Raw genomic sequence first — 12,513 nt, forward strand, 5'->3', positions numbered from 1 at the left:
TTGATGCCGTCTTTGTACTCCTGTTAAGCTGAGCAACTCTCACTAAATACTGTGTATTGCAATATGTAGCATAAGCAACCGGAAGAATACATGTTTTCCTATTGTAGATTCAGTCTTCCCAGCTTGGTGCAGGGCTACTCAACAGGGCAGAGCAGTGCACCTGCGCCGGGAAGCAAAGAAGAGGACGTCATCGCTACAAGACAGGAGGCGCCGGACCGCGACACCCTCCAGACCCGAACCGGACCTGGGTGAGTAAAATATAACTTGTTTTTCTTCTTTTTTAGGTTACATGGGGGGCTTATCTACAGCATTACAGAATGCTGTAGATAAGCCCCTGATGGCGGTGGCTGCATCTCATAGCCCAAAAATAGGTGACAGATTCCCTTTAAGTGGGAGAACTTGCACAATTGGTGGCTGACTAAATACTTTTTTCCCCACTGTAGAGGAAGGCCAAAGTATAAAAGGGAATTGATATTGCAGTTGGAGCCTGCTGAAGGTGCTCATTACTATAGTCTTGTTACTCTCATAGCACCCAACAGTCCCCGATTCAGAGGGACTGTCTCAATTTAAGGGTGGGTCTGTTCACTGCTCAATGTTTGAATTAAATGGTTTTTACTTTTTCTAAGTCCTGTGATTAGGTCTCCCCGGGACTCAAACTCTATCTAGGAGCCACAGCCCACAATGTCGATAGGAAATTTTGGTGATCCTGACCTCTATTGCAGGCAATGAACCCAGAAGCATGTTACATGTCCATAGAAACACAAACACATGGTGTATAACAATATATTTCTACGTTCCCTGTATACTGAGGTGAAGAAAGTTTTTTTGTTCCTATAAAAGTAGTAAAAATAACAAACAATTACAAAAACGTCTTATTTTCTGTGTTAGTGTCCCGGGTAATCAAAACCACAACCTTAACATTACAGACAAGAGCTTAAAGAAGTTGTCCACTGTTAGGAACGGCGGAACGCACTAAATAAAAATAATAATAAAGTGCGTTCGCTGCTCGGGGTCCACCGTGCAGTAGGTGATATAACCGCTGCTAAGTGGTGGCAGGAGCAATATGGCGGAAATGCGCACAGGGTTAAACGTCACCCAGGTGTGCAAAGCAATCTCTGTTAAGTCACAGAGATGCCAATCAAATACAAATACAAAAGACTGAGCCTGTTGAGGTCACAGTACTCAGTAAAAACGCACACACGGTATAAGGTCACAGTACTCAGTATAAATACACACACGGTATCAGGTCACAGGAGTAGCCCGGGACAGCGGAACTACGTCCGTCTAGACCTACCAAGTGTGCAGCGTAGCGGCTGCGGACGCTAAGGAGAGCTGCTACTGCAGCGCGGCGTAGACAATGCCGCTAAACGACAAGGCAAAGACGCAAGCGCAATGTCGGATGCTAGCAGCTGTGGATGTTGCAGCAGAGGAGCGCTGGCGCTGACTCTAAACTCAGTCCCTAACCACATACGTAATATCAGAGGGAAGGGGTTTCACAATGAGTCATTCACCAGAATCAAACATCCGTCCTCATACACACATAGCAAGTATAGTCTATACTAGCGCATGGCGGAAAAGCCATGCGCGCCATTTATAGCAGCCGGGACCTTCTGCAAGCTTCCAGATCTCTGAGATGGACCAATGAGATCTGGAGCGGGACCTGAGCACATGACTCCCGATCTCCAATGGGAGATCGTACCATGAGCATGCTCAGTAGGAGGACAGAAGGACTTAGCCTCAGGAGAGATTTGCTGCAAGGCAATCTCCTCTGCAGTAGATAAACAGCAGGAGACGGCAGAATGTGAGGGTCTGGATCCCTGCAGAGTAAACGCAGAAATCCGATGCCTAACAGTCCATTACTAGGACAACCCTTCTCATACCCCACACTTGGTCCCGATAAAGTAAAAAAGCTTATACTATCTTCTTATGCCAATACCGTTCCCACAGTGTCGGCACTCTCTGTCCCTGAGGCATCCGTGCTGTTGTTGTGACAAGTGACCCTGACACCCAATCAGAGCTGGCATCCCTGTCCACACCTGTCGAATTGATAAGGAAAAGGAGGTCAGATCAGCTGCAGCCCAGACTTCCTGTTCATGTTTAACTCATCCAAAGGAGGGAACAGTGATGCCAGCACTGATTAGACACTGGGGTCACATGTCAGAACACCGCACGAGAGCGCCAGTGAGAGAGTGCCGACACCGTGGGAGATGAGGAAGCCACGCTCTGTGGCGATACGTGTGGGGCTATTTCCTCCATGCATCATGCTCTGACTGGGGGGTTGTGGTCTGACATTCACCAACAGGTCTTATACAACCTTGTCCTTCCGGGATCTCTCTTTCTTATAGTATCTGCCTTATTTCCTATTTGGGATAGTATTGACCTTTTTCCCTTGAAATATTCTGGGGTCTCCATCTTTCAGGATTATTTGCTCCTGTTCATATCTATGGATTGTGATTTTAGATTATATTATCTGCAATACTGCTTTAACATCTGTTTTCCCAGGGCAGTTTGAGTATTTATTACCTATAGCTCACCCCCAGTCGACACAGTGGAGGGGTCTGGATGGTTCCTATACGGACTTCCAGTTACTATCTATCTCAGCCCTTTGGCTTTTTCCGTGTTTTTTTATTTGTACTGCAATCATGTTTTTTTTTATATATATATATATATATATATATATATATATATATATATATATATATATATATATATATATATATATATATATATATTCTCACTGGTGATCCTTACCATGTTTACACACTTCTTTCCCCCTCTATTGGACACTATTTTTTCGGGACCAAGCGTGGGGTAGGATAAGGAGTTGTGCAAGTAGTGGCCACAAGCCACAAACTCTGCTGCTGTAATAGGGAGAATTCTGTGTACAGGCTGATAGAAATACACTTATATCAGTACAATTTATGTATTTGTATTCTATAGGAAGAATAAGATTTTTTTCATCATATAAAATTACTAAAAAAATAATGAAAAAAAAACTAATTTTGAATGCACTTTTTAAAAAAAATAAACATTACAAGTCAGCAAATAACACGGACATAATTTGTGTTTCTGTAATCATAATGACTTGCACAACACAGCAATCAGATTTAGCGGGATCGGTAAAAAAAAAAAAAACAAAAAAAACAAAAAAAAACTTGGCACGATTGATATTTTTACTTTACTAAAATTATTAAAAAAAAGTTTTAATAAAACCAACACTGAGGCTGCGTTCTCTTGGCTGGTATTCTCACCACACAACGCAATAACAATCTTCTCTGTGTGTTTTCTGCGTTTTCCATATTATTTGATGGTTTTTTTTTTTTTTTGTTTTTTTTTTTTTAATAGTACAGAAAAGCTTTGATTCTACACTTAAAAATGCAACAGCGTTTTTTTACTTTCCTATGCATTTTTTTTTTTCCAAAGATTATAGAGAAAAAATGTACCAAAAACCCAGAGTTTGGCAGCGTCTTCCGACCACAGAGATTTCATTCAATCCCTGCCACTTTTCTTCAAAATTTAGACCTTGTTCACATGTAGGGTAAATGCTGAGCATTTTCTGCTATTTTTTTTTTGCACAAAAATATTGCTGTGTTTAAAGGGAAAAAGTCTCAACATTTTTAGTAACTAAACTGTCCCCAGTTTGTGGTTACTGACGCAGTGTGCCTTAAGAACACATTTTCAATCAAAACGGCGCCGTAATCATCTGCAGAAATCACTTTGTATAGTTATATGGTACCTTCTATGTTAGTCATAGGGGTGGTGCTTCATATTCTTTCAGTCACAGGCTCGTCATATTGTCGACACTCACGCACTCAGACTGTTGTTCCAGGGTGTGCCAACGTCACGGGAATCTGCTCTAAAATCCCACGCTTGTGCAGTGTCGAGCATCTCCCCGAGCATGCAGTGATGAGAATGGTCCCAGAACCCATGACTCGCAGCGGCTCAGGCACATGCATACACAGTCAATGGGTACAAACACCCAGATTCAGTACGGATGCGCGGGGAGCTGCGCATCACTGCTAGTGTTGAGCGATACCATCCGATATCGTGAAGTATCAGATCGGATTGGATCGGACTGATACCCAAAAAGTATCGGGTATCGCCGATTCCGATACCGGAAACCAATGCAAGTCAGTGGGACAGAAATATCGGAATTAAAAAAAAACCCTTTCTTTACTTGCACATCCAGTTCGGGAGGGGGGGGGGGGGGGGAGAGAGTGTGGGCGGTGCGTGGGCGGACACTGTGCGTGTCTGTGTGTGCGGGCGGGGTCTGTGCGTGCCTGCCTGCCGGGGGTTGTGTGTGTGTGTGTGTGTGTGTGTGCAGGCATCGTCCGATGGGACTACAAGACCCATCGGGCTATGCCTGCTACAGTGACAGTGATTGACACATTAGCCAATGATGGGACAGTGGTAGTCCCATCATCCGGTTAATGTGTTGAATGTAAAAAATAAAAAAAAAAACATACATACATACTACATTCATACAACATACATACATACTACATTCATACAATCATACAGTACATATAACAGAGTACATACTCACCATCACTTGTCACTTTGATCCCCGAAGCCAGTGTCATCTGTAAAAAAATATTAAAATAACAAAAAGCAATATACTCCCTGATCCGCAGAAATCCACGAGTGTCCCACGACGATCTCCCCTGAAGAACAGCAGCATCAGCTGATGCCACCGCTCTCTAGGGGCACCAGGAATACAATGACGTGAGGTAGGTATCCTTCCGCACTGTATTCACAACATCTGCAAGGAGTTTGTATGTTCTCCCCGTGTTTGCGTGGGTTTCCTCCGGGCACTCCGGTTTCCTCCCACATTCTAAAGACATACTAATAGGGAATTTAGATTGTGAGCCCCATCGGGGACAGTGATGATGATGTGTGCAAAATGTAAAGCGCTGCGGAATATGTTAGCGCTATATAAAAATAAAGATTATAATTATTATTATTATTCCTCCGCCACTGTAAAAAAATAGTCCCTAGTCTCACTTTTGGCATTGCTGTGTGAGAAAGTTCCCATGCACGCAGCTTTTGCCATAAAGTGAGACCAGTGAACTATAGTAACCTCTCAGTGATGCACTGCAGGAGATCGTCGTGGGACACTCATGGATTTCTGCGGATCAGGGAGTATATTGCTTGTTTGTTATTTTAAATATTTTTTACAGTGAGATGACACTGGCTTCGGGGATCAAAGTGACAAGTGATGGTGAGTACTGTATGTACTCTATGTTATATGTACTGTATGTCTATATGTATGTATTGTATGTAGTATGAATGTAGTATATATGTATGTTGTATGAATGTAGTATGTATGTTGTATATGTGTAGCATGTATGTAGTATGGAGTATGTATGTATGTAGTATATATTATATATGTAGTATGCATGTATTATGTATGCATGTATGTATGCAGTATGTATGTAGTATATATATGTAGTATGTATGCTGTATGAATGTAGTATATATGTTTTGGTTTTTTTTACATTCCACACATTAGCCGGATGATGGGACTACTACTGTCCCATCATTGGCTAATGTGTCAATCACTGTCACTGTAGCAGGCATAGCCCGATGGGACTTGTAGTCCCATCGGACGATGCCTGCACACACACAACCCCCGGCAGGCCCGCACAGAGCGCGCATCATGATGACATCATTTCAGCAGCCAATCACAGCCATCTTATTAGTTAACATGGCTAACACAACTGGCTGATAGCATTATGGGAACTTCCGATTCCGGTATTCGATATTGTAAAAATATCGGTACTCGGTATCGGAATTCCGATACCGCGAATATCGGCCGATACCCGATATTTGCGGTATCGGAATGCTCAACACTAATCACTGCACAAGCGTGGGATTTTAGAGCAGATTCCCGTGATGTCAGCGCACCCTGGAACATCAGAGTACGTGGGTATCGACAATATGATGAGCCTGTAACTGAAAGAAACTGAAGCGCCACCCTACGACTATAAGAGAAGGTACTATATAACTATACAAAGGGATTTCTGGAGATGATTAGGGTGTAGTTTGGATTGAAAACGTGTTTGAGATTGACAATGCATCAGTAACACACTGGGGATAGTATAATTGCTAAAAATGACGAGACAGGTTCCGTTTAACTGTCCAAGCAAAGTGGAGGTGATTTCATGAAAACTGTGCATCTAAAGACGCTGCTGAACTGTGCAGTTTTGAAGCTTTTTCTCGCTCATGTCTTTGATGTGGAGCCTAAAAAACGCGTGTAAAAAACTGCAGTTACTTTTTTAAGCACAGAATAAAAGCTTTACTGTACTATAAAAAACACATTAAACGCGGCTTCACCTCTGCACCAAAAACGCATCAATAAAGGGAAGATTGTTATTGTGTAGTTTGTTGCGGACTTCTGCAGAAAACAAAATACCGCGTTTCTGCAATGTGTGAACACAGCCTTAGGATATGTGCACACGTAGATTTTGGTCCTGCGGATTTGTGAAAATCCGCAGGTAAAATCTCAGGTCAAAAGACCTGTGGTTTAGCCCTGCGGTTTCACACCTCTACAATGGTGAAGGTGTGAATCCGCAGCAGAATCCACACAAAGAATTGACATGCTGCGGATTGTAACCCGCAGCAAATCCGCAGCATGTGCACAACGTTTTTGGTTTTACCATTGCAAACAATGGTACTGTACAACGCAGCAGAAATCTGCTGCGGACCCGCAGGGCCAGAAACGCTGCGGATCCGCAGCAGAATCCGCACCGTGTGCACATAGCCTTACAGACATAAAAAAGATGTCAGTCATGTAGTAAAGATACATAAAGATGAGAAAGTTCTGGAGGCTCCAACTTAAATGAACAAAAGTTAAATCCACAGGTCCCAAGCAGAGATGAGCAGGATGTCCCACCGCCTCTAGGTGATCAAAAGCCTCACCAGGGACACAGGAAGGTTAGGGTGTGTGCACACACTGCAGATTCTGCTGCGGATCCGCAGCGGTTTTGGTCCTGCGGATACAGTACCATTAAAAATCAATGAAAACCGCTGTGCAGACAGTGCGGATTTTTCCGCGTGGATTTGCTGCAGTTTCAAAACCGCAGCATGTCAATTCTTTGTGCGGATTCCGCTGCGGTTTGGCACCTGCTCCATGGCAGGTGTCAAACCACAGGGGAAAGCCGCAGGCTATTCCGCAGATAAACTGCAGGTCTTTTGACCCGAGGATTTACCTGCGGTTTTCAACAAATCCGCGAGTTAAAATCCGCAGGACAATCCGCAACGTGTGCACACAGCCTTAGAGGCTCGCAGACTCCTGGCCAGCTGCCAAGTACCACCGACTTGCAAGCTAGACCGAAGACCCGTGAACCGATCTGCTCAACTCCAGTCCCAACTCTCCCAGATACAGCAGGCAGTCCCAGACTTGGGTGTACGCTCTGCAGTCTCAGGCATCTGCCATATTTCCCTCATTACCACTGCTCCCTGACATCATCTCCTGCCAGGGAGAAAGAAATGGTAAATGGGCGTGGATTGAGGTGTTCCCAAAATTTGTCACGGCACGCTTAGCGGGCAGCATGATCTGTCCCTCTTTCTGTTCTTCAAAAGTTGGGACGTATGATGTACCTCTAAGAAGCCCAGTCGGAAGCGGACCTCCAAAAGAAAGCCATGAATTTTACTGAGTAGTGTAATACTGCAGCAAATAATACAATTTCCCTATGCGGCTATGTTCACACATTGCTTTTTCACATTTTTTCTTTGCTGCTTTTTACAGTACCAAACGATATGAGATTTCAGAAGTCTCAAGCACACGCTTTTTTTTTCTTCTAGAATGATATGAAACCTGTTTGTTAATTCTTTCACCCATAGAAAGCAACAAGTTCAAAAATGGAGAGAAACCGCTACCATCAGTTTTCGCAGCGTTTTCGATGGGAAAAAAACTGCAGGAAGAACAGGACGTGAAAACCATTTATGTTTGTGATTTTTTCCAAGTATATGTTATAATGTCTTGGTGTCCTCACATGAGCAGGGATGTATTTTTTTTTGTAACGTAATTTGCACTTTAGTTTAAGGCAATCCATTCTTTCTCCTGATGCCAAGTCCAGTTGCACTAAACAAGCTGACGAGGACCCAGTGAGAAATTGCCCCTCGGCCCCTGCAGGGAACAGAGTGTGTTATCAAATCCAAGGAGTATGAAATATGAACACCGAGTGGCTAGAGACCCACACCATAATGGCATGAAGAAATACCGGAAAACTAAAATATTGAAGTGACTAGTGCACAATATAAAAAATTAGGAAATGCCAGATGGTGAGGGCTGTTTATCCGCCATCGCTGGGCCCAACGTGCATTTCGCTGCAGCCTTTACAAGGTGTCACATACAAGTAGCGTTGATGGCAACAAAGCCCAACTTTGGGATCCTGAAAACTGCAGCAAGAAAAGAAGCGAAACCAGAGTCTTTTTTATCATGCAACGAACGCCCAAAAAACAACGTGGAACTTCTCAATAAGTCCTATGAAAAAATGAATGATGTCATTCAACGTCCAACTCGTGTTGCAGAAAAACAAGTCCTCACACAGCTATGTCCAGGAAGAAGGGGGGGGGGGGGGGGGGAGGCCCAAAAAAAACAACACAAAGGCAACAAATTGTCTGGTCGGGAAGGTGTTAAGTCAGACTTCAGGCGCTTGGTAGCTTAGTAAGTCAGTAAGCATTGTGGATAGAAAATTGCAAAAGGAAGCATGCTGGCCTTCCTGCACAGGCAGTGTCTGCTACATGTGGAAGGCATAACAATGCAGCAGTCAGTCAGCAGAAGGTCACACGATCGGACCTTTCACGGATGACACATTCTTATAGTTACCTGACCACTGCATTCAATCACAGGCTGCAGCGGTGCTGGGGATTCTGGACAGGTCAGGCAGCGCTTATGACACGGAGGCAGATCTCCGAAGCAGCCTGCATTGGCTCTGCGGGGGCACAGAGGTAGACCTCCGGGGCGGCCTACGCTATGGGGCAGAGAGGCAGACCTCCGGGGCGGCCTACGCTATGGGGCAGAGAGGCGGATCTCCGGGGCGGCCTGCGCTATGGGGCACAGAGGCGGATCTCCGGGGCGGCCTGCGCTATGGGGCACAGAGGCGGATCTCCGGGGCGGCCTGCGCTATGGGGCACAGAGGCGGATCTCCGGGGCGGCCGGCGCTATGGGGCACAGAGGCGGATCTCCGGGGCGGCCGGCGCTATGGGGCACAGAGGCGGCTCTCCGGGGCGGCCGGCGCTATGGGGCACAGAGGCGGCTCTCCGGGGCGGCCGGCGCTATGGGGCACAGAGGCGGCTCTCCGGGGCGGCCGGCGCTATGGGGCACAGAGGCGGCTCTCCGGGGCGGCCGGCGCTATGGGGCACAGAGGCGGCTCTCCGGGGCGGCCGGCGCTATGGGGCACAGAGGCGGCTCTCCGGGGCGGCCGGCGCTATGGGGCACAGAGGCGGCTCTCCGGGGCGGCCTGCGCTATGGGGCACAGAGGCGGCTCTCCGGGGCGGCCTGCGCTATGGGGCACAGAGGCGGCTCTCCGGGGCGGCCTGCGCTATGGGGCACAGAGGCGGCTCTCCGGGGCGGCCTGCGCTATGGGGCACAGAGGCGGCTCTCCGGGGCGGCCTGCGCTATGGGGCACAGAGGCGGCTCTCCGGGGCGGCCTGCGCTATGGGGCACAGAGGCGGCTCTCCGGGGCGGCCTGCGCTATGGGGCACAGAGGCGGCTCTCCGGGGCGGCCTGCGCTATGGGGCACAGAGGCGGCTCTCCGGGGCGGCCTGCGCTATGGGGCACAGAGGCGGCTCTCCGGGGCGGCCTGCGCTATGGGGCACAGAGGCGGCTCTCCGGGGCGGCCTGCGCTATGGGGCACAGAGGCGGCTCTCCGGGGCGGCCTGCGCTATGGGGCACAGAGGCGGCTCTCCGGGGCGGCCTGCGCTATGGGGCACAGAGGCGGCTCTCCGGGGCGGCCTGCGCTATGGGGCACAGAGGCGGCTCTCCGGGGCGGCCTGCGCTATGGGGCACAGAGGCGGCTCTCCGGGGCGGCCTGCGCTATGGGGCACAGAGGCGGCTCTCCGGGGCGGCCTGCGCTATGGGGCACAGAGGCGGCTCTCCGGGGCGGCCTGCGCTATGGGGCACAGAGGCGGCTCTCCGGGGCGGCCTGCGCTATGGGGCACAGAGGCGGCTCTCCGGGGCGGCCTGCGCTATGGGGCACAGAGGCGGCTCTCCGGGGCGGCCTGCGCTATGGGGCACAGAGGCGGCTCTCCGGGGCGGCCTGCGCTATGGGGCACAGAGGCGGCTCTCCGGGGCGGCCTGCGCTATGGGGCACAGAGGCGGCTCTCCGGGGCGGCCTGCGCTATGGGGCACAGAGGCGGCTCTCCGGGGCGGCCTGCGCTATGGGGCACAGAGGCGGCTCTCCGGGGCGGCCTGCGCTATGGGGCACAGAGGCGGATCTCCGGGGCGGCCTGCGCTATGGGGCACAGAGGCGGATCTCCGGGGCGGCCTGCGCTATGGGGCACAGAGGCGGATCTCCGGGGCGGCCTGCGCTATGGGGCACAGAGGCGGATCTCCGGGGCGGCCTGCGCTATGGGGCACAGAGGCGGATCTCCGGGGCGGCCTGCGCTATGGGGCACAGAGGCGGATCTCCGGGGCGGCCTGCGCTATGGGGCACAGAGGCGGATCTCCGGGGCGGCCTGCGCTATGGGGCACAGAGGCGGATCTCCGGGGCGGCCTGCGCTATGGGGCACAGAGGCGGATCTCCGGGGCGGCCTGCGCTATGGGGCACAGAGGCGGATCTCCGGGGCGGCCTGCGCTATGGGGCACAGAGGCGGATCTCCGGGGCGGCCTGCGCTATGGGGCACAGAGGCGGATCTCCGGGGCGGCCTGCGCTATGGGGCACAGAGGCGGATCTCCGGGGCGGCCTGCGCTATGGGGCACAGAGGCGGATCTCCGGGGCGGCCTGCGCTATGGGGCACAGAGGCGGATCTCCGGGGCGGCCTGCGCTATGGGGCACAGAGGCGGATCTCCGGGGCGGCCTGCGCTATGGGGCACAGAGGCGGATCTCCGGGGCGGCCTGCGCTATGGGGCACAGAGGCGGATCTCCGGGGCGGCCTGCGCTATGGGGCACAGAGGCGGATCTCCGGGGCGGCCTGCGCTATGGGGCACAGAGGCGGATCTCCGGGGCGGCCTGCGCTATGGGGCACAGAGGCGGATCTCCGGGGCGGCCTGCGCTATGGGGCACAGAGGCGGATCTCCGGGGCGGCCTGCGCTATGGGGCACAGAGGCGGATCTCCGGGGCGGCCTGCGCTATGGGGCACAGAGGCGGATCTCCGGGGCGGCCTGCGCTATGGGGCACAGAGGCGGATCTCCGGGGCGGCCTGCGCTATGGGGCACAGAGGCGGATCTCCGGGGCGGCCTGCGCTATGGGGCACAGAGGCGGATCTCCGGGGCGGCCTGCGCTATGGGGCACAGAGGCGGATCTCCGGGGCGGCCTGCGCTATGGGGCACAGAGGCGGATCTCCGGGGCGGCCTGCGCTATGGGGCACAGAGGCGGATCTCCGGGGCGGCCTGCGCTATGGGGCACAGAGGCGGATCTCCGGGGCGGCCTGCGCTATGGGGCACAGAGGCGGATCTCCGGGGCGGCCTGCGCTATGGGGCACAGAGGCGGATCTCCGGGGCGGCCCGCACTTGAGAGTCTGTGGGGGCACAGAGGCAGGCCCCGGGGCGGCCCGCATTGGCACAGAGGCAGATCTCCGGGGCGGCCTGCGCAGTGGTGGAATATGCCTCAGGCTAAATAATACATTGCTTAAAAACAAAAAATATGTATTTTATCGTGTAAACCCCTGTAACAAACCCACAACCACATCTCCAGTGTCTGAGGATTGGAAACCAGATAAAAAGCTGCCATTCAGCAGCAATGTCCTGATACTACACATACACGCTCCATGGCAGGAAGGGAGACGCGACCCCCTGCAGGTGGGGAACTGCTTCACAGTCAGCCACACCGTGCACCACGGCAGTGGGAGCCATGATGAGTCACGTGATATAGCCAACTACGTGAGGACACCGAGGAGGAGGAGACTTACCAGAAAGCCGGGCTGCTTAAAGGACAGTGTTTTGGCAGCGGCATCTGTGTGTGAAGAGGCGTCGGCAGCGGCCGCCTTATCGCTCATGCTGGAAGCAGCTCAGTGGCAGTGCTGCACACACCGGCATAACGGAGAATCTCCGTCGGAGATGCTAAAGGACCTTTCGTGATGTCATGACCATGTGATCAGTCACGTGTGGGGGAGGAGTCCGGCTACGGCGGAGTAGCGTGAAGTTCTATCATCTTTATTACATAACTAATACCTGTGTCCTCATGGGTGAATATTGATAATGAGCGCTGTGGGATGGTGTCTGTGCTGCGGTATACACACGGCTCTGCACTGTCCAAACACAGCGCCCTCAGCCCGGCTCTGTCCAAACACAGCACCCTCAGCCCGGCTCTCCACTGTCCAAACACAGCACCCTCAGCCCGACTCTGC

At 51.4% G+C, this 12,513-nt stretch overlaps 1 protein-coding gene across 4 annotated transcripts in view; it reads right to left on the bottom strand.

Moving 5' to 3' along the window:
- INO80C (INO80 complex subunit C) overlaps positions 1–12,263 on the bottom strand; it is an 88,527-nt gene extending 76,264 nt beyond the window's left edge. For all 4 annotated transcript variants that reach the window (XR_012234513.1, XR_012234512.1, XM_073587764.1 and 1 more), the window contains exon 1: positions 12,076–12,263. Coding sequence is in view for 2 of the 4 variants with exons in the window: in XM_073587764.1 (XP_073443865.1) it covers positions 12,076–12,162 (87 nt within the window). In the remaining 2 variants the exon portion in view is untranslated. The remainder of the gene's footprint in view (positions 1–12,075) is intronic.
- Positions 12,264–12,513: the final 250 nt, after the last annotated feature.

This window comes from Dendrobates tinctorius, unplaced genomic scaffold (assembly GCF_039654945.1).
Source record: "Dendrobates tinctorius isolate UK_male_01 unplaced genomic scaffold, ASM3965494v1 ptg000102l, whole genome shotgun sequence".
Lineage (NCBI taxonomy): Eukaryota > Metazoa > Chordata > Amphibia > Anura > Dendrobatidae > Dendrobates > Dendrobates tinctorius.